This window comes from Urocitellus parryii, chromosome 9 (assembly GCF_045843805.1).
Source record: "Urocitellus parryii isolate mUroPar1 chromosome 9, mUroPar1.hap1, whole genome shotgun sequence".
Lineage (NCBI taxonomy): Eukaryota > Metazoa > Chordata > Mammalia > Rodentia > Sciuridae > Urocitellus > Urocitellus parryii.
The window spans coordinates 119,638,787-119,663,895 of record NC_135539.1 but is presented as its reverse complement, the minus strand read 5'-3'; the positions used below and the strand labels follow the sequence as shown (position 1 = coordinate 119,663,895).

General features: G+C 31.0%; 1 protein-coding gene across 3 annotated transcripts in view; it reads right to left on the bottom strand.

The window, feature by feature from the left end:
- The window catches only part of Dennd1b (DENN domain containing 1B), a 225,911-nt gene that overhangs the window by 118,841 nt on the left and 81,961 nt on the right, over window positions 1-25,109 (bottom strand). For 2 of the 3 annotated variants that reach the window (XM_077802286.1, XM_077802287.1), the window contains exons 4-7: window positions 19,312-19,361; window positions 17,169-17,288; window positions 6,142-6,211; window positions 5,370-5,450 (exon numbers count right to left, since the gene is read on the bottom strand). In XM_077802286.1, the coding sequence (XP_077658412.1) occupies window positions 5,370-5,450; window positions 6,142-6,211; window positions 17,169-17,288; window positions 19,312-19,361 (321 nt within the window). Of the gene's footprint in view, window positions 1-685; window positions 740-5,369; window positions 5,451-6,141; window positions 6,212-17,168; window positions 17,289-19,311; window positions 19,362-25,109 lie in introns of all 3 variants that reach the window. The other variant, XM_026401485.2, reaches the window with a different exon arrangement.

Here is a 25,109-nt window from a genome sequence, read left to right as displayed (position 1 = left end):
AATAATTTTTTCACACAAGCAGTTAAGGCCAAAAAGAGTACATTACCAAAGATTTTTTACACATATATGCACACCTCAACTTGATTCAGGGAAGCTCAGGACCTAACTGAATATGTAAGACCCTACCTAAGTGTTCTAAATGAGGAAATACTTTCCCTCATATCATTTTTCTTAATTCTTTATCAACAATATATTAATTTGAACTCTAATTAAAATGCAAAATTAATTCATTTTTCCAATTTCTTATAATACTCTTCAAGCTTCATGAAATATATATTACTTTAAAATAAAACCAGGAAATCAAGTATAGGACACTTAGATTAGGACAGAGTCATAGACAAGAAATCTAAAAAGCAGTGGTCAGTTCATTAAAGTAGCCATCTCCTGAGACACGTTCTCAGCTTTGTATAGGGAAGCAGAACCTAACAGAATGTTCATAACTATCTATTCCTCAGATAATTTTTCCCAATTTTCTTTATCAAGGACATATTAAGAAAGGTATAACAGGGCAGATGCATAAAGAGGAAAAGAATACAACACCATTATTGTTTATCTCTTCATTATTTCTCACAAATACAGACAGTTATAATGTATCTTATTTCTCTAAGCAGGAATCCATAAGAGTGAGACCAAAATAAATAAAATTTGTAATATAAGTAATAAAAGTAAAAAACAGAAAACTTACACTCTCAGGTATTGTTGGGAGTCCAGTTACATCAGGGGCAATGAAGTAGGAATGCTAATCAGTAAAAATAAATCATGTAAGAAAAGAATTAAATTTTGGGATTAAAAATAAGAAAATTGTTTAATTAATAAATGTCATGGGCTGACACTCAAGATTTGTTGAATTTAAGAAACTCTTAAATGAAAGAGCAGGTTTATATAAATTTAACAATGACTTTTCAGTTAAGGCCAAAAAGAGTATATTACCAAAGATTTTATACACATATACCCATACCTCAACTTGATTCAGGGAAACTCAGGACCTAACTGAATGTGTAAGATCCTACCTACATGTTCTAAATGAAGAAATACTTTCCCTCATATCATTTTTCTTAATTTCTTTATCAACAACATATTAAGAAATGTATAACAGAACAAATAAAAAGGAAAAAGACATAAGACCCATTATTCTTTATTTCTTCATTATTTCTCACAAATGCAGATATACTCATAATTATACTATTCTTCTATGCAGGAATCCATAATGTAAGTAAAAAAGTAGAGAACAAAAAAATTATACACACACACACACACACACACATATATACACCTGTATGTATGTGTGTGGATACATATATATATATATATATATAAAATTATGAGTATATATTCTTAAAACATATCTAATTTAGGTAGACTAGAGAAACAAAGCTTCTCCTCCCAAAAATATGTCAAAATATATTAAAATTCCAGAGTTTATAAGCTGTCACAATAAATCTCTTTGTAAAACACAGTTATTAAATGCTTAAATCTTAAAAATATCATCACAAAATGACTTTCACACACCAAGTGAACAAGGATCAAATGCTACAATGTACCAAACAATACAATAGCTCACTGAAATATTTACATACAAAACATAGTATATATGCCTTCATATTTCCCACAATATTTACAAATATTTATAAAATCAAAGTGCAACTTAATCATCAAAAACTGTTTTATTTTCTGTTCATATTAAGCTACAAATTATTTTAATATCTTGATTCAGACAGAAACTTTTCTAGGCAGTATTAGAGCACAATTAAACTAGAGAGAACAAGGCTGGTTAACACAGTCATAATGTATCATTTTCCATGGTGGAAAAATAATCTGAGATAAACCACAAGATAATCTTGTGACAAAAATTTCATGCTGTGAATGTGCTTTAAAACTGCTTTTTCTGAAGATGGAGAACATGCATATTTGGTCTCTATTAATTTTATTTGGATAGGTTTTCAATAACTATATTTGATAAGAACATGGTTTAAAAGATAGTATAAACAGAAAATATATTCGAAATGATTATTTTTTTAAAGAGTAAGTCTACCATTTCCCATAGGACTGAGGTGAATTTTAAAGGCAGAGAAAAAGAAGCAACTTTGTTCCCAATTTCACAATGATTTTTAGAAGCCAATGTCTTTCAACTCACCGGTATTAGTGAGAGCTGATCTTTCAATACTTGCTCACTGGCAATAAATATTTCTTGATTCTTATAATACATAAGAAAAAATGAATATAGGGGAAACTTATGTAAAAGTGTTTTTGAGAGAAACTCATGCAGCTACATTATCCATTGATTATAAGTGTTATTTTAAATGCTGATTTGGTAATTCTATGCTAGAAAAAATCCTAAAGAAAGTATTTTTATATTGTGAGAGTAGAGAACACTATGGTTATTTAATGATTTTGAAACACAGTTTCAAAAAAATCAATTTTTAGACATTTAACATCTCATAAAATCTGATATTCTAGTGACCACTAACCCACTTTCAAGAAAACTTCCATGATCATAAATTTTTAATCTGGCAACATAAAACTAAAATCTCTACTAGTAGTTGAAGATAAATGTTCTAATCCCAAAATTGTCCCTCATTAGCAGTGTGTAACACTGGGTACATTCTGTTATTAGAAGCAAATGAAATTTAAACATAGGTAACAAGTTATTTTACCAAACACTTGAGACTAGGTGTAGAAAAAGTGAAAGATATCATAGGCTATTCAAAAACCTAACTTACCAAAATATATATAGAAAAAAATCAACATAAATAGCTATCAAGAAAATGCAAATCAAAACCAAAATGTGTTATCACCTCAGCCCAGTTACAATGCTATTATCCAAAAGACAAAAAATAATAAGAGTTGTGGAGGGTATAAAGGGGAACTTTTATATATTGTTAGTGGAAACGTAAATTAGCACAACCATTATGGAAAACAATATAGAGGTTCTTCAAAAAATTAAAAATAGAAATGCCATATGATTCAGTATCCCCACTACTAGGTGTCTGGCCATAAGAAGGGAAACCAGAATGTCTTCACTCCCAGGTTCAATGCATCATTGTTCATAACATACCAGACATGGCATTAACCTCCCCATCTGACAATGAATGCATACGTATTTTTAAATGATACATATATACAACAGAATATTCAGCAATAAGAAATGAAATTATGTCATTTGTGGCAACATGCATGAAAATAGAGCTTATTATTTAAAATGAAACAAGTCAGACACAGAAGGATATATAAGTGATTTAACTCATATTTGAAATCTAAAAATTTGTCATAGAAGCAGAGATTCCAAGTATAACTAACTGATTCTGATTTCATTGTCTACACATACACAACACTGCATCCCATAAATAGGTAAAATTATTATATGTCAATTAAAGGGAAATAAATTTTCACAACTCTTTAGCAAAGTGTCAGAATCACTACAAACATAATACTTTCAAAGAAAGAGGAGTTCTTTTTGGAAAACCAATGATTATTCTTTGTTTTGCTTGCACTTTCTGCTGCCTTTCTGCTGTATTGCCATTAACCATACACACTGCATTCTTTTGGCTTTCATGACCTATGAGTGTGAATTTCTCCCTATCTGTTCTTTCCTCTATTTTTTCCAATGGATTTCTTTTCTTCATCCTCACAGTCTAATTGGGCAATTAGACCTTAGCCTCTTCTCCATATTCTCTACAGTATATTTTTCACAAAGCTACAACTATCTCTGCTGATGACTCTCAAATTTGATTAAAAATATCCAGGGTCTTCTTGGCTTTCCATCCCCAGTCTCTTTCCACTTTGGCAGTATCCAACAAAACATGATGCAGACACAAGGCAGCAGAGATCACAGGAAAGAAAGAACACGTTGAGGTGTGTACCAAGAGCTTCACAAAGGTGGAAACTGAGCTAGTCTAAATATAGACAGTCTATAAATAAGATTCAGTGCAAAAGAAAAGCAAGATGTTTCATTCAAGAAACTGGGCTAAACAATGTGACCACTGTAAGGAATGATTTAAGAAAAAATTGTGATACAGAACATGAAAAGTTAGAATAAAATTAGGAATTGGATGGTCCAGAAAGCCTGGCCAAAAGTTCAAACAAATTCTGTATATAAAATGAGGAGTTGTTTTTCAGTAGTGGACTTTACAAGGTTTAAGATAGTTTAATTTGAAGAAAGAACTGGAAGGAAAGATTCTAGACTAAGGACAATCTGAAGTGCTTAGCACCTGAATGAGGGTGTGACAGTGAAAATGGAGTTAAGTAAGAAAAAATACTATTATTAAATTATAATATAAATATAATTGTATAAGGCAAGGAGAAAGTTGTTACCAAAGAAAGAATAATAATAATGATTTCCTTATCTTGCAAAAACACAAAATACCTATTACTATCTATATTTCAAATTACTTATCCTAGCAATTTTTCTTGCCTGGTAAAATTTTTTCTTGTTTGTTAATATGGAAGTTTACTATCATTGTGAAAGAAACAAATCAATATAAATAAAATTCAACCTTCAGTTTCACATGCCAAAGTAATGGAGAATATTAATGAAAATATCCACATTTTACTACCATGAACTTTGTTTTTAGTCTATTTTTAGATATAGATGGCACAGTTCATTAAAAAGTTTCAATAGTAAACAGGCTTGCTGTTTTGACAAACTCTAATGATACTTACATTATTTTGTGATTATATCAGAAGACATATTTCAGACTAAGGAAAGAACAAGAACTCTTCATCCAGTATTTTCATCCTGCATGTCATTTGTGGCAATGTCATTTTCTATTCTTATTAACAATTGTTTTCATTTTAGGGGGACTAGTGATTTTATATACACATATACACACACACATTTTGTATGTACTCCTTTATTTATACATGACTTTCACCTGAAGTATGAATGATCATCACAACCATTCAGTTCATCAGATCATCACAACCTCACAGTTATTTTCAGTTCAAAATATTTTTTTAGTGCTTCAGTTTAATAACTACTAAAATACACAACTCAAATATATCAAGTTATGACAATTATAGCTCATCAAAAGGCTCAAAATTATCACCTACTAATCTTAGTCCTATCGATAAAGCTTCTCCAGAAGCAGAAGCATAGGTGACATGGTAAATAATTTTTTAAAGTAACACTGTTCTTAAATGAGAAACTGCTAAGCTTTCTTTTTTTTTTTTTTAAGAGAGAGTGAGAGAGAGAGAAGGAGAGAGAGAGAATTTTTTAATATTTATTCTTTAGTTTTCGGCGGACACAACATCTTTGTATGTGGTGCTGAGGATCAAACCCGGGTCCCACGCATGCCAGGCGAGCGCGCTACCGCTTGAGCCACATCCCCAGCCCGTGCTAAGATTTCTTAAAGCATTTAGTGATTACTTACCACACTCAAAGTGACGGGAGTATTTGCCTTTGGTACTGGGTGGTTATAGAGTGATTTGAGTGTTTCATTCAAATCATTTTCCTAGAACAGAAAAAAAATCAATTAATAAATGAAATATAGCAAGCAAATACAATCAAAATTACTCTAGTACATTACTAGTGGGAATGTTAAATGATGTAGCCACTGTGGAAAATGGTAGGATGGTTCCTCAAAAACTGAAATACAGAATTACTGGATTACCCAGCATTAACCCCTCTAGGTATACACCAAGAAAAACTGAGTATAAGATTGAAAGATGTGTATTTGTACAACTGTCTTCGTAAAAGCAAAGCCAAAAGGCAGATACAATCTGTGTCCACCAACAATTGAATAAAATAACAGACTTCAGCATATATAGATATAACGGAAAGCCACCTTCAGTCTTTAAGAAGAAAGGAAATTCTGACACATGGTACAACATGGGTATCTTGAATATAAGGATAAATATTGTGTGATTCCACTTACATGAAGTACATAGAATCATAGTGGCAGATATAGTACAATGGTCATTTTCAGGAAAGAGGATAGAAGGAAATGGGTAGTTAAAGTCTAATGGGTATTAAGTTTCAGATTGTCAATATAAAAACTTCTAGAGATGTCTAGAATTGATGGATGTAGAATAATGTGGATATATTTAATGCCACAAAACTATATACTTACAATGGTTAAAATGATAACATTTTATGTTATGTATATTTTAACACAACAAAAATAAAATAAAAATATAGCTTACCAGTTCCTTAGCCAAGTAATCTGCCAGAGTATTTAGAAGCTTGTAATATACTTCAAACCACGGCAAGTAACTATGACAAAACAAATTATTTTAAATGTGCATTTGTATATACACGTCCACATATTTAAAATTTATAATCAGAAAAAGGCAGATTAAATAATCATTAAATTTATAATGTTTTGAGCAGACTGATCCTAAAGAACAGAAAAGAACTATACCTACATTCTATTCTCTTTACTGCTTCAGAAAAATTTTACACATTATCCACTATTGGTTCTCATAAAACAAATCACAAATCAAAGATCTATTTGAAAAATTGACCATTACATACTTTTTTAAATATCAACAGCATCTAAAAATAATCCTAGTTCATAGTAATAACTAAAAACACAGGATAAAAATTAACCATTGTAAAGATAATATTATATTAAAACTAATGTTAAAAAGCTTTAAAAATAATATATAATTACAGTCATGTGTCATTTAATTACGGAAATACATTCTGAGATATGTGACCTTAGGCAATTTCCTTATGTGAGCACCACAGAATGTACTTATACTTGCTTGTCCTTATACAAGCAAGATGGCTTCAGTGTCACTACTGTCACAATCTTATGGGATCACCATTGTAAGGGTGGTCTGCCATTGACCTTCACATCATTATGCATCACATAACTATATTTCTTTTTAAATATTACTACAAAGAAAAAATAATAGAATTATATGTTTACTCAGTTCTTCAGAAATGATGTTTAAGTAGGATGATAAATTTTAAAATAAATATTAATACAAATATCAGAAAGACTAATTTAAAAATTTCAAAAAGTAATAATTATTTTTAGATACCAAAATCAAAAATGACTTAAAGTCATTCTAATTCATTTTACTAGATCAAAGTGTAATTTTTTATGAAAGTTAAATACTAAATCCAAAAATCATCTGTATGCAATAAAATCTATATTATTATTAACAAATAAAAATACTAGTATATTTAAAATTGGTCCAAAGTTATTAATTTAACATTTATTACCATGTTTCATTTCCAAATGGAAAAAGAATAAATCACAACAGTTTTGTTAATTATGAATTAACAAATACCCATTTTTTTTCTTCAAAGCATTAGTATAGTAAGCTACTTTTAAAGAGAAAACACTGTTATACTTCTACCAAACAATGGTCAGAGAAGAGAACATGCATAAAGCATATTAAAGATAAAATAATCAATGAACTAAGCTTAGACAAACAGTATTCTATTAGAATCTCCTCATAGAATATTTGCTTTACTAGTGATGATGAATGATGCTTTTTGAACCATGAATAACCTAAAGTCATAACAAAACAGGAACAGTTAGGCAAACTATAGTACTTTTACTCAGCAGAATAATACAAAATTCTTTAAGATAATTACAAATAGTAACTAAAAACATGGAAAGTGCCAATAATGTTTAAATATATTTACACAACTTGTTAAAACTAACAAACTTAATAATGCATTTATCTGTGCCATTTGGAAATACTATTAAAATAGCAATAAATGAGTAAAAAGGGTATGAATTGGTATGTACAAGGGAAACTTAAAAACCAGCAAGACAGTAGATGTTAAACCCACCTCTGCACATAGTATATTTCCAATTCACTTTACTACCATCTTCTTGAATGTAAATGAACAGTCCAACCACTCAAAACTTGATCAATACAGACACAAATGCAGTTTTGTAATGAACAAATATAAAAGGATCTCCAAATAAATATAGACTATGAAAACAGCAGAAGAGAATTTCAAAACTTTCCCTAATATATTTAGGAGCAGAATAAAGAACAAGATCTTATTAAACAAAACTAGATTTAAATTTTAAAAAATGGAGGAAGAAATTATTATAGAACAAAAATAGAATTCTTGTTGGAAGTACTAAAAGCGCAAGAATTTTAAATCAATGGGAAGGTAGAAAGTACCATAAGAAAATCTCCCAGAAACTAGAATTAAAAGACAGATAGATAATAATGTTAAAACATCAGGGCATTATTAGTCTCATATATCATGTAGTTGACAAGTAGCAGCTATTAAAAAAAAAAAGAAAAAAAGGGAAGAAGTGAAAGTTTCTTTCTTGAAAATGAATGAAAAATTTCATAGAACTTCAGATCCAAGTTTCCTGATTAAAAGGGTGACTGAATAGCACAACAAATGAGCCAAACCAGAGCATCACCATGAAATTAAAGAAGAGGGATAGAAAAGTGACTAAGAGTTCCCAGTTACACAAAACAGGTAACATACAAAGGAGTCACGTTCAAACTATCACTGTACCTCTCAAAAGCAATGTCTTCAAAATAAGAAGTTAAATTTCATGTTCAGAGAAACTATCTGCAAAGTATGACCATAGAATAATACCATTCTCAATTGTGTAAGGACTCAAAAATTCTCCTAAGCCATCCTCAACAAAATAAGGGCAATTAAGAGGGAAGAATGCAGGGAGATACAGAAAACAAGAACTCCAAGACCAGGGGAGTATAGAGAAGTCCAAGGATAAGAATTGTCCAAAAGCCTAGAAAGCAACCACTCCAGACTGAAATGAAAACAAAAGCTTCCTAAAGAAATGCTGGAATAGGTGTTTGCAATAAGCATGCTGACAGCTTTGTGTGAGAATCTGAAAAAATTTGGAAAGGGATGTGACAAATCTGTGAAAGCTTTTGGGGAATCTGAAAATCAGAAATTAGTATTGACAACTGCAATTTTCATATTATTCAAGTCTTTAAGCCCTACTCTATTATATCTTTCATTTATTAAAAAACCCTAAATATTATTAAGTTATCAACTCAATAAAATGCAAATGAGTACATCAGTTTCTGAAAGAAATAATTTAATGGAGATATCCTATCAAGACATACTATACTGTTAGAATGTAATTATTTCATTTAAATTCATTTCATATTCACATTTCAACTTTTATTGGCCTGAAGAAGTGACTAGTTCAAGAAAATTTCAATGTCACATATTTCATACCTATACATTTAAATAAGACAAGCTCTAATTCTAATATACTCAATAATCAGTCAGTTTGTTCCTATCCTGTTCTCAATGAGTTTTAGAAAAAGAATTTATTAATTTTAGGCAGTTATATATCTTACATTGTCATTTTTCATCTTATATAAATAGTGTGAAACTTTATTTAACGTTATTCTTTTTTCTTAGTCCACTATAAAAGTGAAAAATACAATATAGATCCCATATAAGCTATTAAAAAGTAAGATGATCTTTTTCTCTCTAGATCATATACCTTAATGTTCTTTTAAATGTTCTGGTTTTCTCATCTACATACTTATTTTTCATTTGTTATAATTTCCTTTCAATATATGAAGCTTAATTAGAGCTCAATTTTTCATTAAGCAACTAATTTATACAGAAAAATATAATTTATGTGTAGGATTATTTATTTACTTGTTTTTGAAAGTGATAAATCCAGATAATAAAAAAATGTTTAAAATATCCATATTTAGTTTTACTTTTAAAAATTTTTAAATTCTCACGCTAGGCCTTCTATAGTTATATAATTATTATTGTTTTATAAATGTCTAAGAATACTTTTGCTGAATTTTGTCCTGGTACCATACTATGATTTCATCTAAAAATCAGACTATTTAAAAACCAGCTTTACCTTTATGGGATATTTTTCACAATCATCTTTCCTAACCCCAATATGCTTTATTTTTCTATTTAGGGTGTATTACTCAATAGTCAGTTATATATCCATCTGGGTATAGAGGCAGAAGCTAAGAATCACAGAATTTATGTGTTCAAATAGTTGAAAGGGCATAAAATTCTGAAAAAAATAGTATAACTGTGATATTTCTGTGTTACCTTGTCTAATTCTTATACTACTACTTTAATCTATTATTTGACTAAAATAATACAAAGCAACTTATCCACAATTGCAACGATGCCAAATGGCAATCTTGGGATTAGAGTTCTAGTCAACCTGCATCCAGCTCATCATCCAATGTAGACAAGTATTTCTAAAATAAATATCCAGCCCTTGAATAAATATGTCCAATGACTGAATGTTTTTTACATGGCTACATAAACTGGACTAATTCTGGTATAATCTTAAATCAGCTAACTCATAATAACCTAAATTTGTGTATCTCTATTAATGTTCAGAGCATTTCCTTTATATTTTAAACTCTCATTTGTTTAGATGTGCTAATGTCTCGGATTTATTTAATTTGGCTTTTTCTTTTAATGTTTTGGTAACTAAACCAATTTAAATTTTTATACTGCTTTTGTTTTCACTGCTGTAGCTAAAAAGTTTGGGGGAAAAAAAAAACAGTCTAAAACAAGGTAGAAGATGCCTTCCCAAATAACTTAAATCTATTTAACACTCTAATGCTTAGACCTCATCACAAGATTCATAACTGCATTAGCTAACCAGCATTTTTCTGTACACATAATTTGTGAAAGAGTGAGACAGAATCAAACTTCTGTTTAAGCAGCATGTCCTGATATGCCAGTACATAGTATCACTATAAAGAACAGAGTGTAGTCACAGACAATGTGCTCTTTATGCACATACACTGGTTCTCAGTGATATTATCTCCTTTTAAAGAGTATACATCATTCACAGCTTTTAATAAAAGCATAACTTATATTAAAGTGAAATTAATCCAAAACCCAGCCACATGTTCCTGAAGCATCAAGAAAGCAAGAACATTTTCCATTGCAAATATGCAAGCATCTAGAACACAGATTGTAAACTGGCTATCTGCAGGCTGCAACCAGCCAGCCCATGGCCATATTCTGTGTGATCATCACAGTCCCAGAGTAGTGGCTGTTGTTTAATTGAGTAAGTTGTCAATTTCTAAATCTCAGATACTATTCACTTCAAAATCTCAATTTCTGTTCCTATAAAAATCAAAAGAACTGGCACTACTAGACACTCATTTTTCACTCTGTTACAAATGCCTAAAGCTGAATATTGACTTCTGTCTTTATATGCGTCGTATGTTATTCAGATCACCAAACTTACGTCCATAGTTAGGAACCTAACCTACTTTTCTCATTTGAGTCACCAACCTGGTCCTTGCAGGTAACTGAATTCACAATGCCTGATACAAAGTAACCATTCAACAAGAAATCCTACTGTTCAATTTCCTTACTCACAAGAAAACAGTCCAGGGTACATAAAGTAGTATAATAACGCCAATACTTTTGAGTAGATTCCATTTCACACTTTAAATCAAAATATGTGGAGAAAAATAACATCCTTTTTTAAAAAGGAAACTATGCCCAAAACTTTTGATCTGAATATAACACACACATATACAGAAAATGAGTACTGTAAATTATAAACTTACATTGTGAGAGTTAAGAAATGTTATTCCCATATCTTTATTTTTGTGGTTTCTGAGGAAATTCTCAAATAATATATGTTCAAAGAAATAATTTTAAGTAATCTATTAGCTCTTAAACTGATTATCATTAATATTTTTCATTAAATCTTATACATCCAAATATATTCAAAATCTGTTTTTCACAATCAACCTAAAAATCCTAGAAGTTAAAAAACTTACTCAACATATTGTAAAGACTATTTTTAAACAGATCATGTAATTTCTTTAATAGTCAATGTGACTTTCATAGTATTACAAATATATACAAAATGAAAAACAAATACATGAAAACTAATTATTTTAAAACAAAAGACAGGAGGAATTTAAAGTTTAATTGTAAGATTATTAATTTTCTTTAAAGACTTACGACAAAAGATAGATATGATTTTGTGTGTGACTGTGGTGTATGTATTTATGAGTGTGTGTGTGTGTGTGTGTGTGTGTGTGTGTGAGAGAGAGAGAGAGAGGGGGGGGGAGGGAGGGAGGGAGAGAGAGAGAGAGAGAGAGAGAGAGAGAGAGAGAGAGAGAGAGAGAGGAGAGAGAAAGAGAGAGTCCATTTTGTGGCACAGGAGGACTCCCACCATAGAGCTGATAAAACTTTTACATTCCAAAGTCAAAGGTTAAATAAAGGAAAGGAAATGTTTTTTGTCAAATAGTCAGGTAACCACTAACGGTCTGAGTGATCAGCAGGAACCTAACTTATAGTAATCAAATAAAACTAAGGAAACTGCCTTTCCGTAGAAAAACGTCTAATGTCTAGAGGCTGTTTTTCTGTCTGGAAAATTGACACAAAATGTGTAAAATTGAAACATTCTGCTTCTAAGGGATTTGCCTAAAGGAAGAGTGTGAAAGCATGGAGTTTGGTATGAGTTAAAGGGGACAAGGGGAACTACAAAGGCCCTAAACATAAATCTGTCTTCCTTATTAAGAGTATTTCATTTTGAACACTTGGCAACAATTTTATAGTCATAAAATTATGTTAATCAAATTAAGAAAAAAGTTATTTCTTGCATTTTTGCTAGCCTATTAAAAACAATTCTAAATAAAAATAATGGTAAGATTTAAATTATTAATATGTCAGAAAAATAACTAAAGCATATTACAGTGGCTCAAAATTAAATATCAACTTTTATATTACATAGGCCTAAATTCTAATTTTTCTTCTAAAATGTGAACAAAATGAGTACAATTTAAAAAATACTAACTTCTAAGTTTTATAATAGTGTATGTCTAGGAGGAAAAGAGTACATAGTTTTTTTATAGCACTGTGTACAAATTATCCCACTTAGAACTTGAACATAAATCTAAATTATTTTAAATCTCATAATAGCATGATCCAGGAGAAAAGTAGCTTTAATGTATTGGATATAAATTTCTAACTTAAACTCCAAGAATTATTTTTTAAAATAATGCATATAAGTCACTTAGCAGAGAATGTGGCTACAGCAAACAAACACTACATGATGCTGCTAATTCACTGTCATCATGAAAATTATCATTAATTTAAGAGTCCCTGCTATTCAAAAAGTCAACCATCAAAGTTGTTTTCTGCTTGTGCTAATGAAAATTTTCTATCAATTTGCAGTGGTTTATTTTACTTTGCAATAAAGTATCTTAAAATTCCTTATATAGGTAGGTAGGTAGATAGGTAGATAGATGTATCATTTTATTATAACTACTTTAAAGTTCCTAAAACATTTCTAACTGTTCAATATCAACAAAAGACCAAGAGTCATTTATAAATATTTTTCTTTTAAAATTTTTAGATCACTGAAACACAAATTTACACATTATGGGGTAACAACATAAATGAGAATATGGGGGAGACATATTTGATAACAACAGAAAAATTCAGAGTTCATGTTATTGTAGAAACGACAAGAAAAACAACAATTAATTCTACCCAAGAATCTTAAATCATTTGCTATTGAGTATGAATATAATAAATTAATAATCAAACCAATGTCTCTCACAATATAACACTTCAAGATACAGTATGATTCAATATAAATGCATTAATACTGTACCAAATGACAGCTTCAAGGACAAGGTATTAAATGTTAACATTCAAAAGTCTTCAAAACTCTTTTATACTACATCTTAAGCATAATGTCAAAAGAGCATTGTTAAAAGGGGAAAATAGGAAATAAAATTTTATTTTATATTAGCATTTATCTAACCATCTCATAAAATATTATGTTTTACATTGAAATTACAGAAAAGCACTAATATCTGACTCCAAGATTGTCATTTTGATGTTGTTGTCACAACATCAGCAATAATTTTTTCTTTCCAAGGTTATTCTTTCACATCTTCACATTTCTGGAGTATAGGAAAAGAATCTCCCCCTTCCCATTTTAATTCTGTTACACTGCCATGATCAACTTACTGACTATACTGAAATACATTAATAAGATAGTTATTTTATCAGGGAAAAGATGATTTTTAAAAAAGATAATTTTTAACATATTATCTATAGTTTCATACTTATAGTTTATTATCTGTAAAATGTTGGAAGCTCAGAATTTCAGAAAAAAACAATTGAAATGATTTTTTCATATTGCAAAAAAAGATAAATTCTAAAGTGTTTAATAAACAAGGAAAAAGATATCCTTCTAGACTTTTTGATAAGAATATGCACTCATAGACTAATATACTATAATTTGTCATAGATTAGCTACTTCTTAAAATATATATTCAAATACATACATATGATATGTTCTTTATAAACATAGAACATACAGTCTCATAAACATTACTTTGAAAATTTTCATCATTTTGCAATCAATCTCCAAGAAATGTTCATGAACATTTCTCAAAGTCAGAATGTATATTTGTGTTTAATTTTGCCTAGCAATTAAATAACATTCCTTGTATTAAGCCATTCACTCATTTGTTCTACAAGTATCTATTATATCTACTAGGCATTCATATATGCCAGGCACTACTGCCAACAGTGGGAGTATGTCAAAACTCTCTGTGCTTTTGGAGGTAGCATAAGGAATTCTGGCATAGAATGGAGGCTGGGAAATGCACCATAAAGTACTTAGTCAAGTTCTGTTTAAGAATATTCATCAATGTGGTCATCAAATGTTTTATTTTTATTATTATTTAAATTGTATATAAATGATATGTGTTAATCATGTAAATATCATGTTTTTTTAAAGAGAGAGAGAGTGATAGAAAGAGAAAGAGAGAGAGAGGGGTTGAAATTTTTTTTAATATTTGTTTTTTAGTTTTCGGCGGACACAACATCTTTGTATGTAGTGCTGAGGATCGAACCCAGGCCCTCTGCACACATGCCCGGAAGCACGCTACCGCTTCAGCCACATCCCAGCCCCTAAATATCATGTTTTGAAGTATACAAGTATTGTGGAATGACAAGATCCAACTAATTAGCACATAAAATGTATGTTCACTCAAGCTTATTAAGAATATATGTTTTCAATTCTACTGATCTAAATATGCTCTTTTTTTACTTTCAGTATGGCTAAGCAGCATTCATAAGCGTACTACTCACATTTACTCTGAGTTATTCAGATACTTATTTCTCTACTGATTTCTTTTTCTTATTAATTTTTAAGTATTTAATATATTATGACTATTAAAACCTGTTATAATGGTTATAAATTTATTTCTACCAGTTTATTACTTATATTTTAAGTTTCCTTATTATATTTGTCACCAAACAAAAATATTCATCATCATCACATGGGCAACTGCACCTATTTTTCAGGTTTCAGCAATCCATGTTAGGTACATAAAAGCTCTCACCACCATAGTAATATTTTTAAAGACAGCAGTATTTTTTCTAGTATATTTATAGTTTCATCATTCCTTTCAACAATTATAAAGTGGTAGAGGATGATCCAACCAGGTAGACAAACCAAAACCAAGAACACTATTAGTCCTCTAGCTATATAGCACTTAAAGAGATTTGCCAAAATTATTTTCCAAGAGAGAATGCTGACTACTTACAGATAGATATTTACCCATCCACAACAATTTTCTGAATAATTTGCTTAATTCTACTATAGTTGAATTCCCTATATAGCACTTAAAGAGATTTGCCAAAATTATTTTCCAAGAGAGAATGCTGACTACTTACAGATAGATATTTACCCATCCACAACAATTTTCTGAATAATTTGCTTAATTCTACTATAGTTGAATTCCCTGTTTACTGTTAAAACTAAATTATTATCTGACTACTCTAAATAACTGTTCTCAAAGGACGCTCTAGGCCTTCTAACTTTCAGACAGATTAAGATATGCCATTAAAATGTCAAACAGGAAATATTTTCCTAATTTACAAAGAAAAAATAAGGAGGAGGATAGAATTTTCACAATTTAAAATTTTTCTCTGTGATTATTTTCATAGAGCTTTTACATATATTTCACATCTACCAAAAAGCACTGTCAAATGACCTAAAAAAGTCATCACATATAAAAGGAATAATTTTAATAAAAGATAAAATAATGAACAATGCTTATGTGACAGGTTATCTTGATTGACAAATACAATTTAACTTTTGATATTTTATTGTATTTATGTAAACATTTTTTTGGCGATAACACTTCTCCTAACACTTAAAGAATACTTCAACATTCAGGTGTTCTTTGCATAAACAAGTTTGAGAACCACAAAAAAAAAAAATAACTTGATTACTGTGTTTTAGAATCTGTTCCTACAAATGAATGAAAACTGGAATGCAGATATGGAGACTGTACTCATGTTACAGTCATTTAACAAATAGTCATAGTTTATATTTTATGTAAATATTCTGAAGTAACGATGGCTTTACTAAATTTAAATGCTACATGCAAATTTATTTCTGATTCATGAGGACACACTGCAGGAATGTTTGCCTTTAAAACCCCTCCTCCTCAATAGCCAGCAACTCAGATTTGAGGTCCACAGGCCAGAGATACAGTCTACCTACTAACTCTAGGCCCATCAGGAAAGTTATTGATACAGAACAGGTGAGAACTATGGAAACTAGCAAGATAATTACAGAACTAAAAATCTGACATGTAGTTTCAGCTTATTTCTGCCATTGGGGAATAAAGGACTGTAATTAGCAGATATTCCCATTTCTCAAAAGGAATTAGAAATATAAATTTTATACAAAGCATCCTAAAATTTATAAGGTTAACAACATCTTTTAAAATTTTTAAAACACCCAGTGGCCGAACAAAAACCTTTAACTTCTGCCCCATCACAATTTTGCAACCTTTGCTTTAAAACAGCAATTCATCTCAAATACTCTGAAGTTGTGGTTCAATGACAGAAAAGGGCACACATTAGTTTACTTGAATTTTTTGTATCCTCTTTAATATGTGAAACTCACATATTATTTGAACTCATATCTTAATATTTAATTTTTAAAAATAAAACCACAAAACCTTATGTTTAAAAAAGTAAAGGTCTTTGAAGAAAAATTTGACTATGGTACTGGTAAATCTTTACACATAACTGATTTTGTATGTAGGAAGTAAGAAAAATTATTGTTCCACTTATTCAGATTTAGAAAAAAAAGAGTTAAGAAAAACAAGAGGTTTACTGTTTTTGCTTTGTCATAACAAAATAAAGAATAACACAGTTAGTCTAACCTGCAATCAATTTTTCTACTACAATTACTTACCTAAGGATGCATAAACAAATTTTGCCTCCTGATGTGAGTCTGCAGAACCCAAATCTTTGTTTACTTTCAATGTCTGTCAGTACAAAGGTAAAGTGCTGTCCAACTTGATTTTGGGATACCCTAAAATATAGTAAAAGTATGAAACAGTAAGCCCAGTATTTTTATTTTCCAAAAGAAAGACAAAGGCAAGAATATATCTATATGTGGCATTGGTTTCATCTATCCCATCAGTTGGGTTTTTTTATTATTTTTTTTAAATTTATATATGAAAGTAGAATGCGTTACAATTCTTATTACACATATAGAGCACAATTTTTCATATCTCCCCTCAGTTGGTTCTTAAAGCTGGAACTGTCTTCTAAAACTAGAATGAGTATGAAATGTGTAAACTCACTCATGAGTCAAACATCAAGATAAATTGTAATACCTCATAGACTGAACAAATTGAGCATATGCTAATCCCTTACCAGGAAATCATAAGACAATTTATTCTAACTTGTCATAAGACTAGAAGTCCTCAGAAAATATTTGTAAATTATGAAATAACTGTTGCTGAAACTGTAGAAGAAGCTACATGTGATGACTGAGTTCTTGTGCTCAACTCTATTTTCCCAGTCTGCTTTATCCAATATTAATTGCTTATATAGCAAATCACACTGCTCCAAAATCTAAGGGCAACCACCGCCCATTCTTTAAAAATTGTTTCTTTTGTTAACATTCTCAACCAATAAACTATCACAACAAACAGTGTTTTAGAGCTATCGATGTACCAAAGAATAAATTTTCAGGTAAAAAATAAGAATATGGCGTCTCCAAAGGAGCATACTGCTAAGCTGTAAATAATTTTAGCTAATTACTATCATAACACTATAATATGTGTTACACTGGGGTTTAAGTAACAGTATAAACCATTAGATAAAATCCTTACTACTAAAATATATGAATATACTTTCAGATACTAGATATAACCTTAACATTACATGACTAATTGAACATTTGATGCTCTGTCCCAAAATTTAAAAATCCATTATTCCTTAACTTTGGTTCTAAAACAGCCATAGTGATTGTAGAAAAGAAAATAAATTATTACCAATGGACCAATACTATAAACTATTTTGTCAGAAAATACTGAATTTCAAGTGCTGGATATTTAAGAAACATACATTAAAGTGGGCAATTTTTTTAAACTTATATTCTTCAAATAAAACTTCCGCTGACTAGTGTGTCCTCTAGTGCTCAAAGTTTATGATATCCTTTCACAACTTTTCTTCCTTTTTTTTCATTCTTCCTATTGATTTGAAAATTTTAACTTTGGGGAAGTGAGGGAGGACAACTGAGTCCCCAGGTGTGAGGTAAAACAAGGAGTAGCATTCATCAGTAATACTTATTATTATCAATTATCCCATCATCAGAAGGGCTTTATCTTTAATATAGTCTCACTCATCCTTAGGAAAATATTTTCCTTAAATAAATTTTTCTTAAAACTTTTCACATCACACACTTAAGAAAACTGATAATAGGGTGTGAAAGGCACATAAAAAACAATAAATGATCTGTTATCATGCTCAAAGGAATATAACTCTATTAAATTCCCACTACATACAAGTAGTTCATTCAATATTTGTTCAGTAAAATACAAACAAAAGATTTCAAAAACTGCTAGAAAAGTTTTTGGAGTCTTCCATAATACTGTACTGTTTCTATGAAGCTACACTTGGAAGACAACTAGGCATGAGTATTACAACATCATACAGATGGTCTTTTCAATTAGGATGAAGTGAGATAGAAACGAGAACATATACACCTAATTTGAAAAGACACAATTCAAAGGCTCTGATCAAGGACATTTCTTTTATTCTGCTAGTGCTTACAATGTATACCTGAAGAATAAATGGAAGAAATACAACCTATTGGCAATACTGCTTTAAGATTTCTCCTAACTCACACCACAATGGAGAAAGTAAAAGATATAATAATCAAGCTTCTTTGTTCCAATATTATTTAACTTTGAATTTCTAGTCTCCACTATTTCTCTAGAAACAATGAAAACATGTTTCATTTTATCAAAAAAAGCACATGAAATCATTTTAAAATATGCACTAAGATGAGCTAAAATTATTTTAAATAGTGGCTCATACCGTACCTTTCAACGTCAAAGGGAAAACAGAACTTTGGCACGCTCTGTAGTACTTCCTACAAATGCAAATTAAAAGAAGAAACAAGAAGCTTTAGAATGTTTTTTAAAGGTGCAGTTAAAATGCTGAGACATTTTCTAGGGGGAAAAAAAGTTTGCTGGGTTTTTTTCCCCCTGAAGAAAAATAGCACAGGTTCCTAGACTAAAATAATTGATTATTAAAAAGGAATTAAGTTTGTGCTTTGGCAGATTGCACTGACAATGCCACGGAAGCCCCAGGAGGGAAAGGCCTGGCCTGAAGGGTATTAACACCCTTCACATCCCGCTGGGATTCCCTTCAACAAGGCCATATGGATTTTACAGGAAGCACCACACCATATGGGTAAGCTACGTCTGCTGCTACTTGTACCACAGACTAGCCATAGGGACTTCTGACAGATCCTGGCTCAAAAATATAAATGTTGTTTCAATTAAAATGCAGGCAGAGAAAAGGGAATGAAGTTGGCAGCGGAATGAATCACTGAGAGGTGTTACAATTCTACATGTCCCATACTCAAATGGTTTAACAATGAAAAAATTTTCTATAGAAAAAAATCATAACACTTGGAACTAAGTTTTATCTTAAATAATGAATGTATATCTATAAGCAAACCTTTATATTAAACTATAACATATATTCTGGGTACTTTCATTTAAAAATTGCTTCATATTAAAATCAATGTTTTATGTAGCATAGAAATAATCTGATTTTGAAACCTTCAATGATTTTGTACTAAAAATAATTTTTTAAAATTTCAGAAATCACAAGTTTTAACAATTATTAACAGAATGCAAAACATTGTCAGGAAGAAAGAAAGAAAGAAAGAAAGAAAGAAAGAAAGAAAGAAAGAAAGAAAGAAAGAAAGAAAGAAAGAATAAATCTCACTAGATCTGAAAATTTACTTCAAATTAACTGACTCAAAAGCTAAACTTCAGAATTGAAGACAATATCATACAAGTTCAAAGCCCTGGTGATTTTAGAAAACAAAGCAAAGATGTATGAGGCTATTTCCTATTAAAAAGGGGGAGAAAAGTAAATATCTTCATCATTCCCAATAAAAATACTTTAACAACCACCTCTTCAGCAATAAAACTAATACCCTGTGAAATCATCAATATCAAATTTTTAAACCCAATATATAAATATAGTGCTGAGTAGAATGTCTTGAATTCTCTCAAAGTGTACACTGCAATAGAATAACAATAATAAAACATTGTAGAATTCCTATATCAAGATCTAAGAAAGCTCCAAGAGCCTTAACTCACGGAAGCAAAAAAGAAAAGCCTGGTGTAAAAAAACAGCACACTTCTACCCTTAGGGGCATTGTACCCAGGCTTCCTTATGAGCATGGACCTTTAAATGCAAGAGCTCAGGCCCCATATCTGGAGAAAGCTATTTTACTACTGATAATATATTGTTAAACTTAATTACAGGAGTCACCAAACTGGAAGTAAATTACTAAAAAATAGTTCAACACAAATAAGAATAGTTTATTTTTACTTGACTGTTGCTTAATCTTTAACTTGTGCTGCATCAAGTGAAGCCATTCAATTTATTACAGACATGAACATTATTCAGATATCCTCCTACAAAAGTGCATATGCAATTTCTATAATAGTCTAAATCCAGTGTCCACCTATAAATATATCCAAATTAGTCATATATGTCACATCAATGTTAAGACTCAAATTAAGAAGGAAGCTTCTCAGTTAGTTGCTCAGTCTTTCACACCACCCCCCTCCTTTTTTCCAAAAGCAACACACATGCACACACTTCTGCAAAACAGCCTCAGCTCGCTTCCCAACTGGCAGAAGCATCCCTCAGGGGACAAGTCTTTAAACCTCCGCACTCTTTAAAATTCAACCAGCCAGCAGGTCTATAGACTAGTGTATAAACAGTATAGACAAAAAAATCCTCTCTCAGCTTATGTCAGTGACAAAGCAGCTCAGCAGTTGACTGTTTCTCCCCTGACAGTATAAGCAGGGTTTACACAGATCAATAGCTGGAAGTCCTACCTAGCTCCCAGGGCTCGGTTTTCTTCCTTAATTACAGGTGCTATTCAAACTGAAGTTGTAAAAGAAAAGAAAGAGAGTTGGAGGGAGGAATAAATATTCAAACAGTTTTTTCAACGCTTTTAGCAATAGCGCTAATTGAAAATTTTATTTCTACATTTATTGGGGAAAATGCTCATAAATGGCTGATACTTCCACCACACAGTTTTTAATATGACACATATGCATGCACACACAATTCTAGATTTGCATTCACAGATTACATGAAAGGTTTAAGGCAATGCTTTCTAGAAGTTATCAGTTTCCTGTTTCTACAGGCTTTCATTTTTTTTTAAATTTCCTTAGCCAATTTCCTTATTTAGAAATTCCAGAACTCCTAACTCTCCTGAATATATTATTCTTATATAAAAGAACATATCAGCTAACACATATCAAATGATAAAAACAGAAATAACAAAAGGAATAGAACAGAATACAAAAATATGCATAGTAAAATACAAGCAGCAATAATAAATGTCTGTTTAAATCTTAAAAACAAGACATCTATTATCATATTAATGACTGTAGACAAGGACTAATGAAAATTTATATATTTCTTGGTCCTATATCAATCTTATAAAAGAGAAGAGAATTAACTGATAGTGCTAGCTTTTTATCCTATGAGGTTACCATTTAACATTACAAATTGATCAAGTAAAAACAAGCATTTCAGAAAGAATTCGCCTTTTAAAAAAAACAGTAAGTTCCATAACTACAAAGGTATCAGAATTTCTCTGGGGGAAAAAAAAAGAAAAACTAACACGAAATGAGATTTTTCATTGTGGATATCAGTAATCATTTTTTCTTCCTCCTCAGCCACTTCGACTCCTACTCTATTTTGAAATACTAGTGTTCTCTGAAGTTCCATATTTTTCTCTTCCCTACTCATTAAGGAGTATTCTGCACCTTATCTATACCTAGGGTTTCAAAACTACAACTACTCTTCATCTTATACTTTGGACATATCTTTGAACTCCAGGACTATATGCCTACCAACTTTCTGGTATCACTTTCCAGATAGTCCCAGATACCTCACATTATGTACAAAACAAGTTGTTCTTTGAGTTATATAGTGCTTTTTATCTAGAATGACAGCACCATCTACCCAGTTACCTAAGCCTAAAACATGGTAGTCACCTAGACACCTCTTTTTTCCTTGGCCTCTCTATATAAACGATCATTCACCAAATCCTTTAATTCAGTTTCATAACTTATTCCAAAAGTTCTCAATGGGGGGGGGAGGATTAGAAGGAAGATGAGAACAGAATCACTTATGTTTTTCAAAACACATTTGATTACTTATACTGCAATCCCCCAAGGGTCCTGAGTTTTTTGCTTCAGTTTGAATAGCATCTACAGTTAAGGAATAGAAATAACTTTATCGGCTAAGAGTATTTAACACATATATAAACAGAGAGACAAGGCAGACTTGTTCAAGGACTGTTTAATTCAACATCGTCCTCAAGGACTCCTTCTGCTACGCTGTGCTGAGTCTCCTAGCTTTGTCCTCAACTACCTCTCTACTCATGATCACTGAACAAGCTAGCAAAGTTCAGAACATCACACTAAGACACAACAGCAATATAGCAGTATGCAGTGTTTAATATCAGTAAGGAAACCTTTCCCCACCCCTGACTTTCCCACTGTATCTAATTAGCCACAGGGTTACCAATCACCCTAAACTAATCACTGACAAGAGCACTAGCTACCTATGATCAGTTTTGCCTTAGACTGGTTAGAGAAAAAGTCAGAATTCAGACCCCTCACATTCTAACAACTATGACACATGTAATTATAAAGAAGTTTGGGTGAAGCAACATTTTTTTCCAAAGAATCCTGAAAATCAATCAAATAATAAAATTTTCACTAACGTTCTCAAGAAAAATATATCACAATGTTATAAAAGGACAGTTTTCAAATATCCATGATTTTATTTACATGAATAACACTTTCAGAATAATTTTGCAAAAACAAAAGGTTCACTTGTCATATTAATTACATTTTTCACAAAGGCCATAGATTTCTAAAAAGATGACTGCTTAATTTTAAGTACTATCTTTCCATATAAATGAGAATCAACACCATGTATTCCTTCAATCTATATGTGTTTTATATAAGAGAGTAATAAGGTTGTTTTTTTTTTCTTCTTAAAGGAAACATTTACTGAGCGACACATCCATGAGCAGGTTGCATAATGCAGAACTGAAATTCCCAAACTGTACACTGAAATGTTTCAGGGCATAATAGGGAACTATCAGGGACACTACCAGATATTTAAATTTTCCAGGAAAACATACACACTCAGTTTTAATAAAAAGGTGATTATTTACTTTTTTTTCTTTTTCTTTGTAGTGTTAGGGATCAAACCCAGCACCCTGTATATAATGAGCAAGTGCTCTACCACTGAGCTACATATACCCTCAGCCTCCTAACAGAGTGATTAAATTAGAAATGCATTTATCAAAACTTTTTGATGGGCTGGGGAGGTGGCTCAAGCGGTAGCGCGCTCGCCTGGCATGCGTGCGGCCCAGGTTCGATCCTCAGCACCACATACCAACAAAAGATGTTGTGTCCGCCGAGAACTAAAAAATAAATATTAAAAAAAAAAACTTTTTGATGAATTTTATTATTAATAAATTAAAATAACTGCCATTGGGCTGAGGATGTAGCTCAGTTGGTAGAGTGCTTGCCTTGCAAGTATAAGGCCCTGGGTTCAATCCCTAGCACCACAAAAACAAAACAAAACAAAACAAAAAATAACTGCCTTGAAGCAAATACAATTATTTTTAAAACTGCTAAGAAATACAAATTTCAAAAATTTTAATTCTATATGTATCAGTCTTAGGTGATAAGATCTACTCAGTCTCCTATCACTTCAGTTTGATCTAATGCTAATGAAATAGCCCAGATCCAATGCAGGAGACTGGGTGTGGTGGTACACACCTGTAATTCCAGTGATAGGCTAAGGATGAGACAGGAGCATCACAAGTTGGAGGCCAGCAATTTAGCAAGATTCTCAGTAACTTAGAGAGACCATGTCTCAAAATAAAAAAATTAAAAGGGCTGGAGATGTAATTAAGAAGTAAAGCACCCCTGGGTTCTATCCCCAGTTCCCCCACCCAAAAGGCAGTGCACAGTGACAATACAAAATGTACCTATACACACACATACACACACACACAAAAAAAATGTTTACTTTTGCTAATTTAATAAAAAGAAACATTTTAAAAGCATGAAAGGGTACGTAAAACAAATGGATTTCAGAGTTTTCTTGTAATAAATCCCACTACAAACTGCCTTTAACCCATTACAAACCATTTTTCCTATACAGAATTGATAACTTGAGACTTAATGAGTTAAATTTTTATCCCTCACTTTTAAGCAAGGATTTGAACAGCATTATCCAACTCTATGAAAAAGCCATTTAGGAAGGCATCCTTTCTTTTTCCATAATGACAATGGAACTTCACACCCTCTCAGACTAATGTAACTACTCTTTGCTTCATTCATTCCTATTGTAACTAGTAACATCTTTAGATTGAGTGAAATAAGTTTTAAAAAAATAGATACTTCCCATAATATTTAAATGCATTTGTAGATACTAGGGTATTTTAAAGTGAGTATCAACCAATTATTTAGGTCAAGACAAGTTGGAGTAACATAAGTTTGAAGATGCTTCAAGTTTTCTAAACAAATGAGTTTTATATCAGTCAATT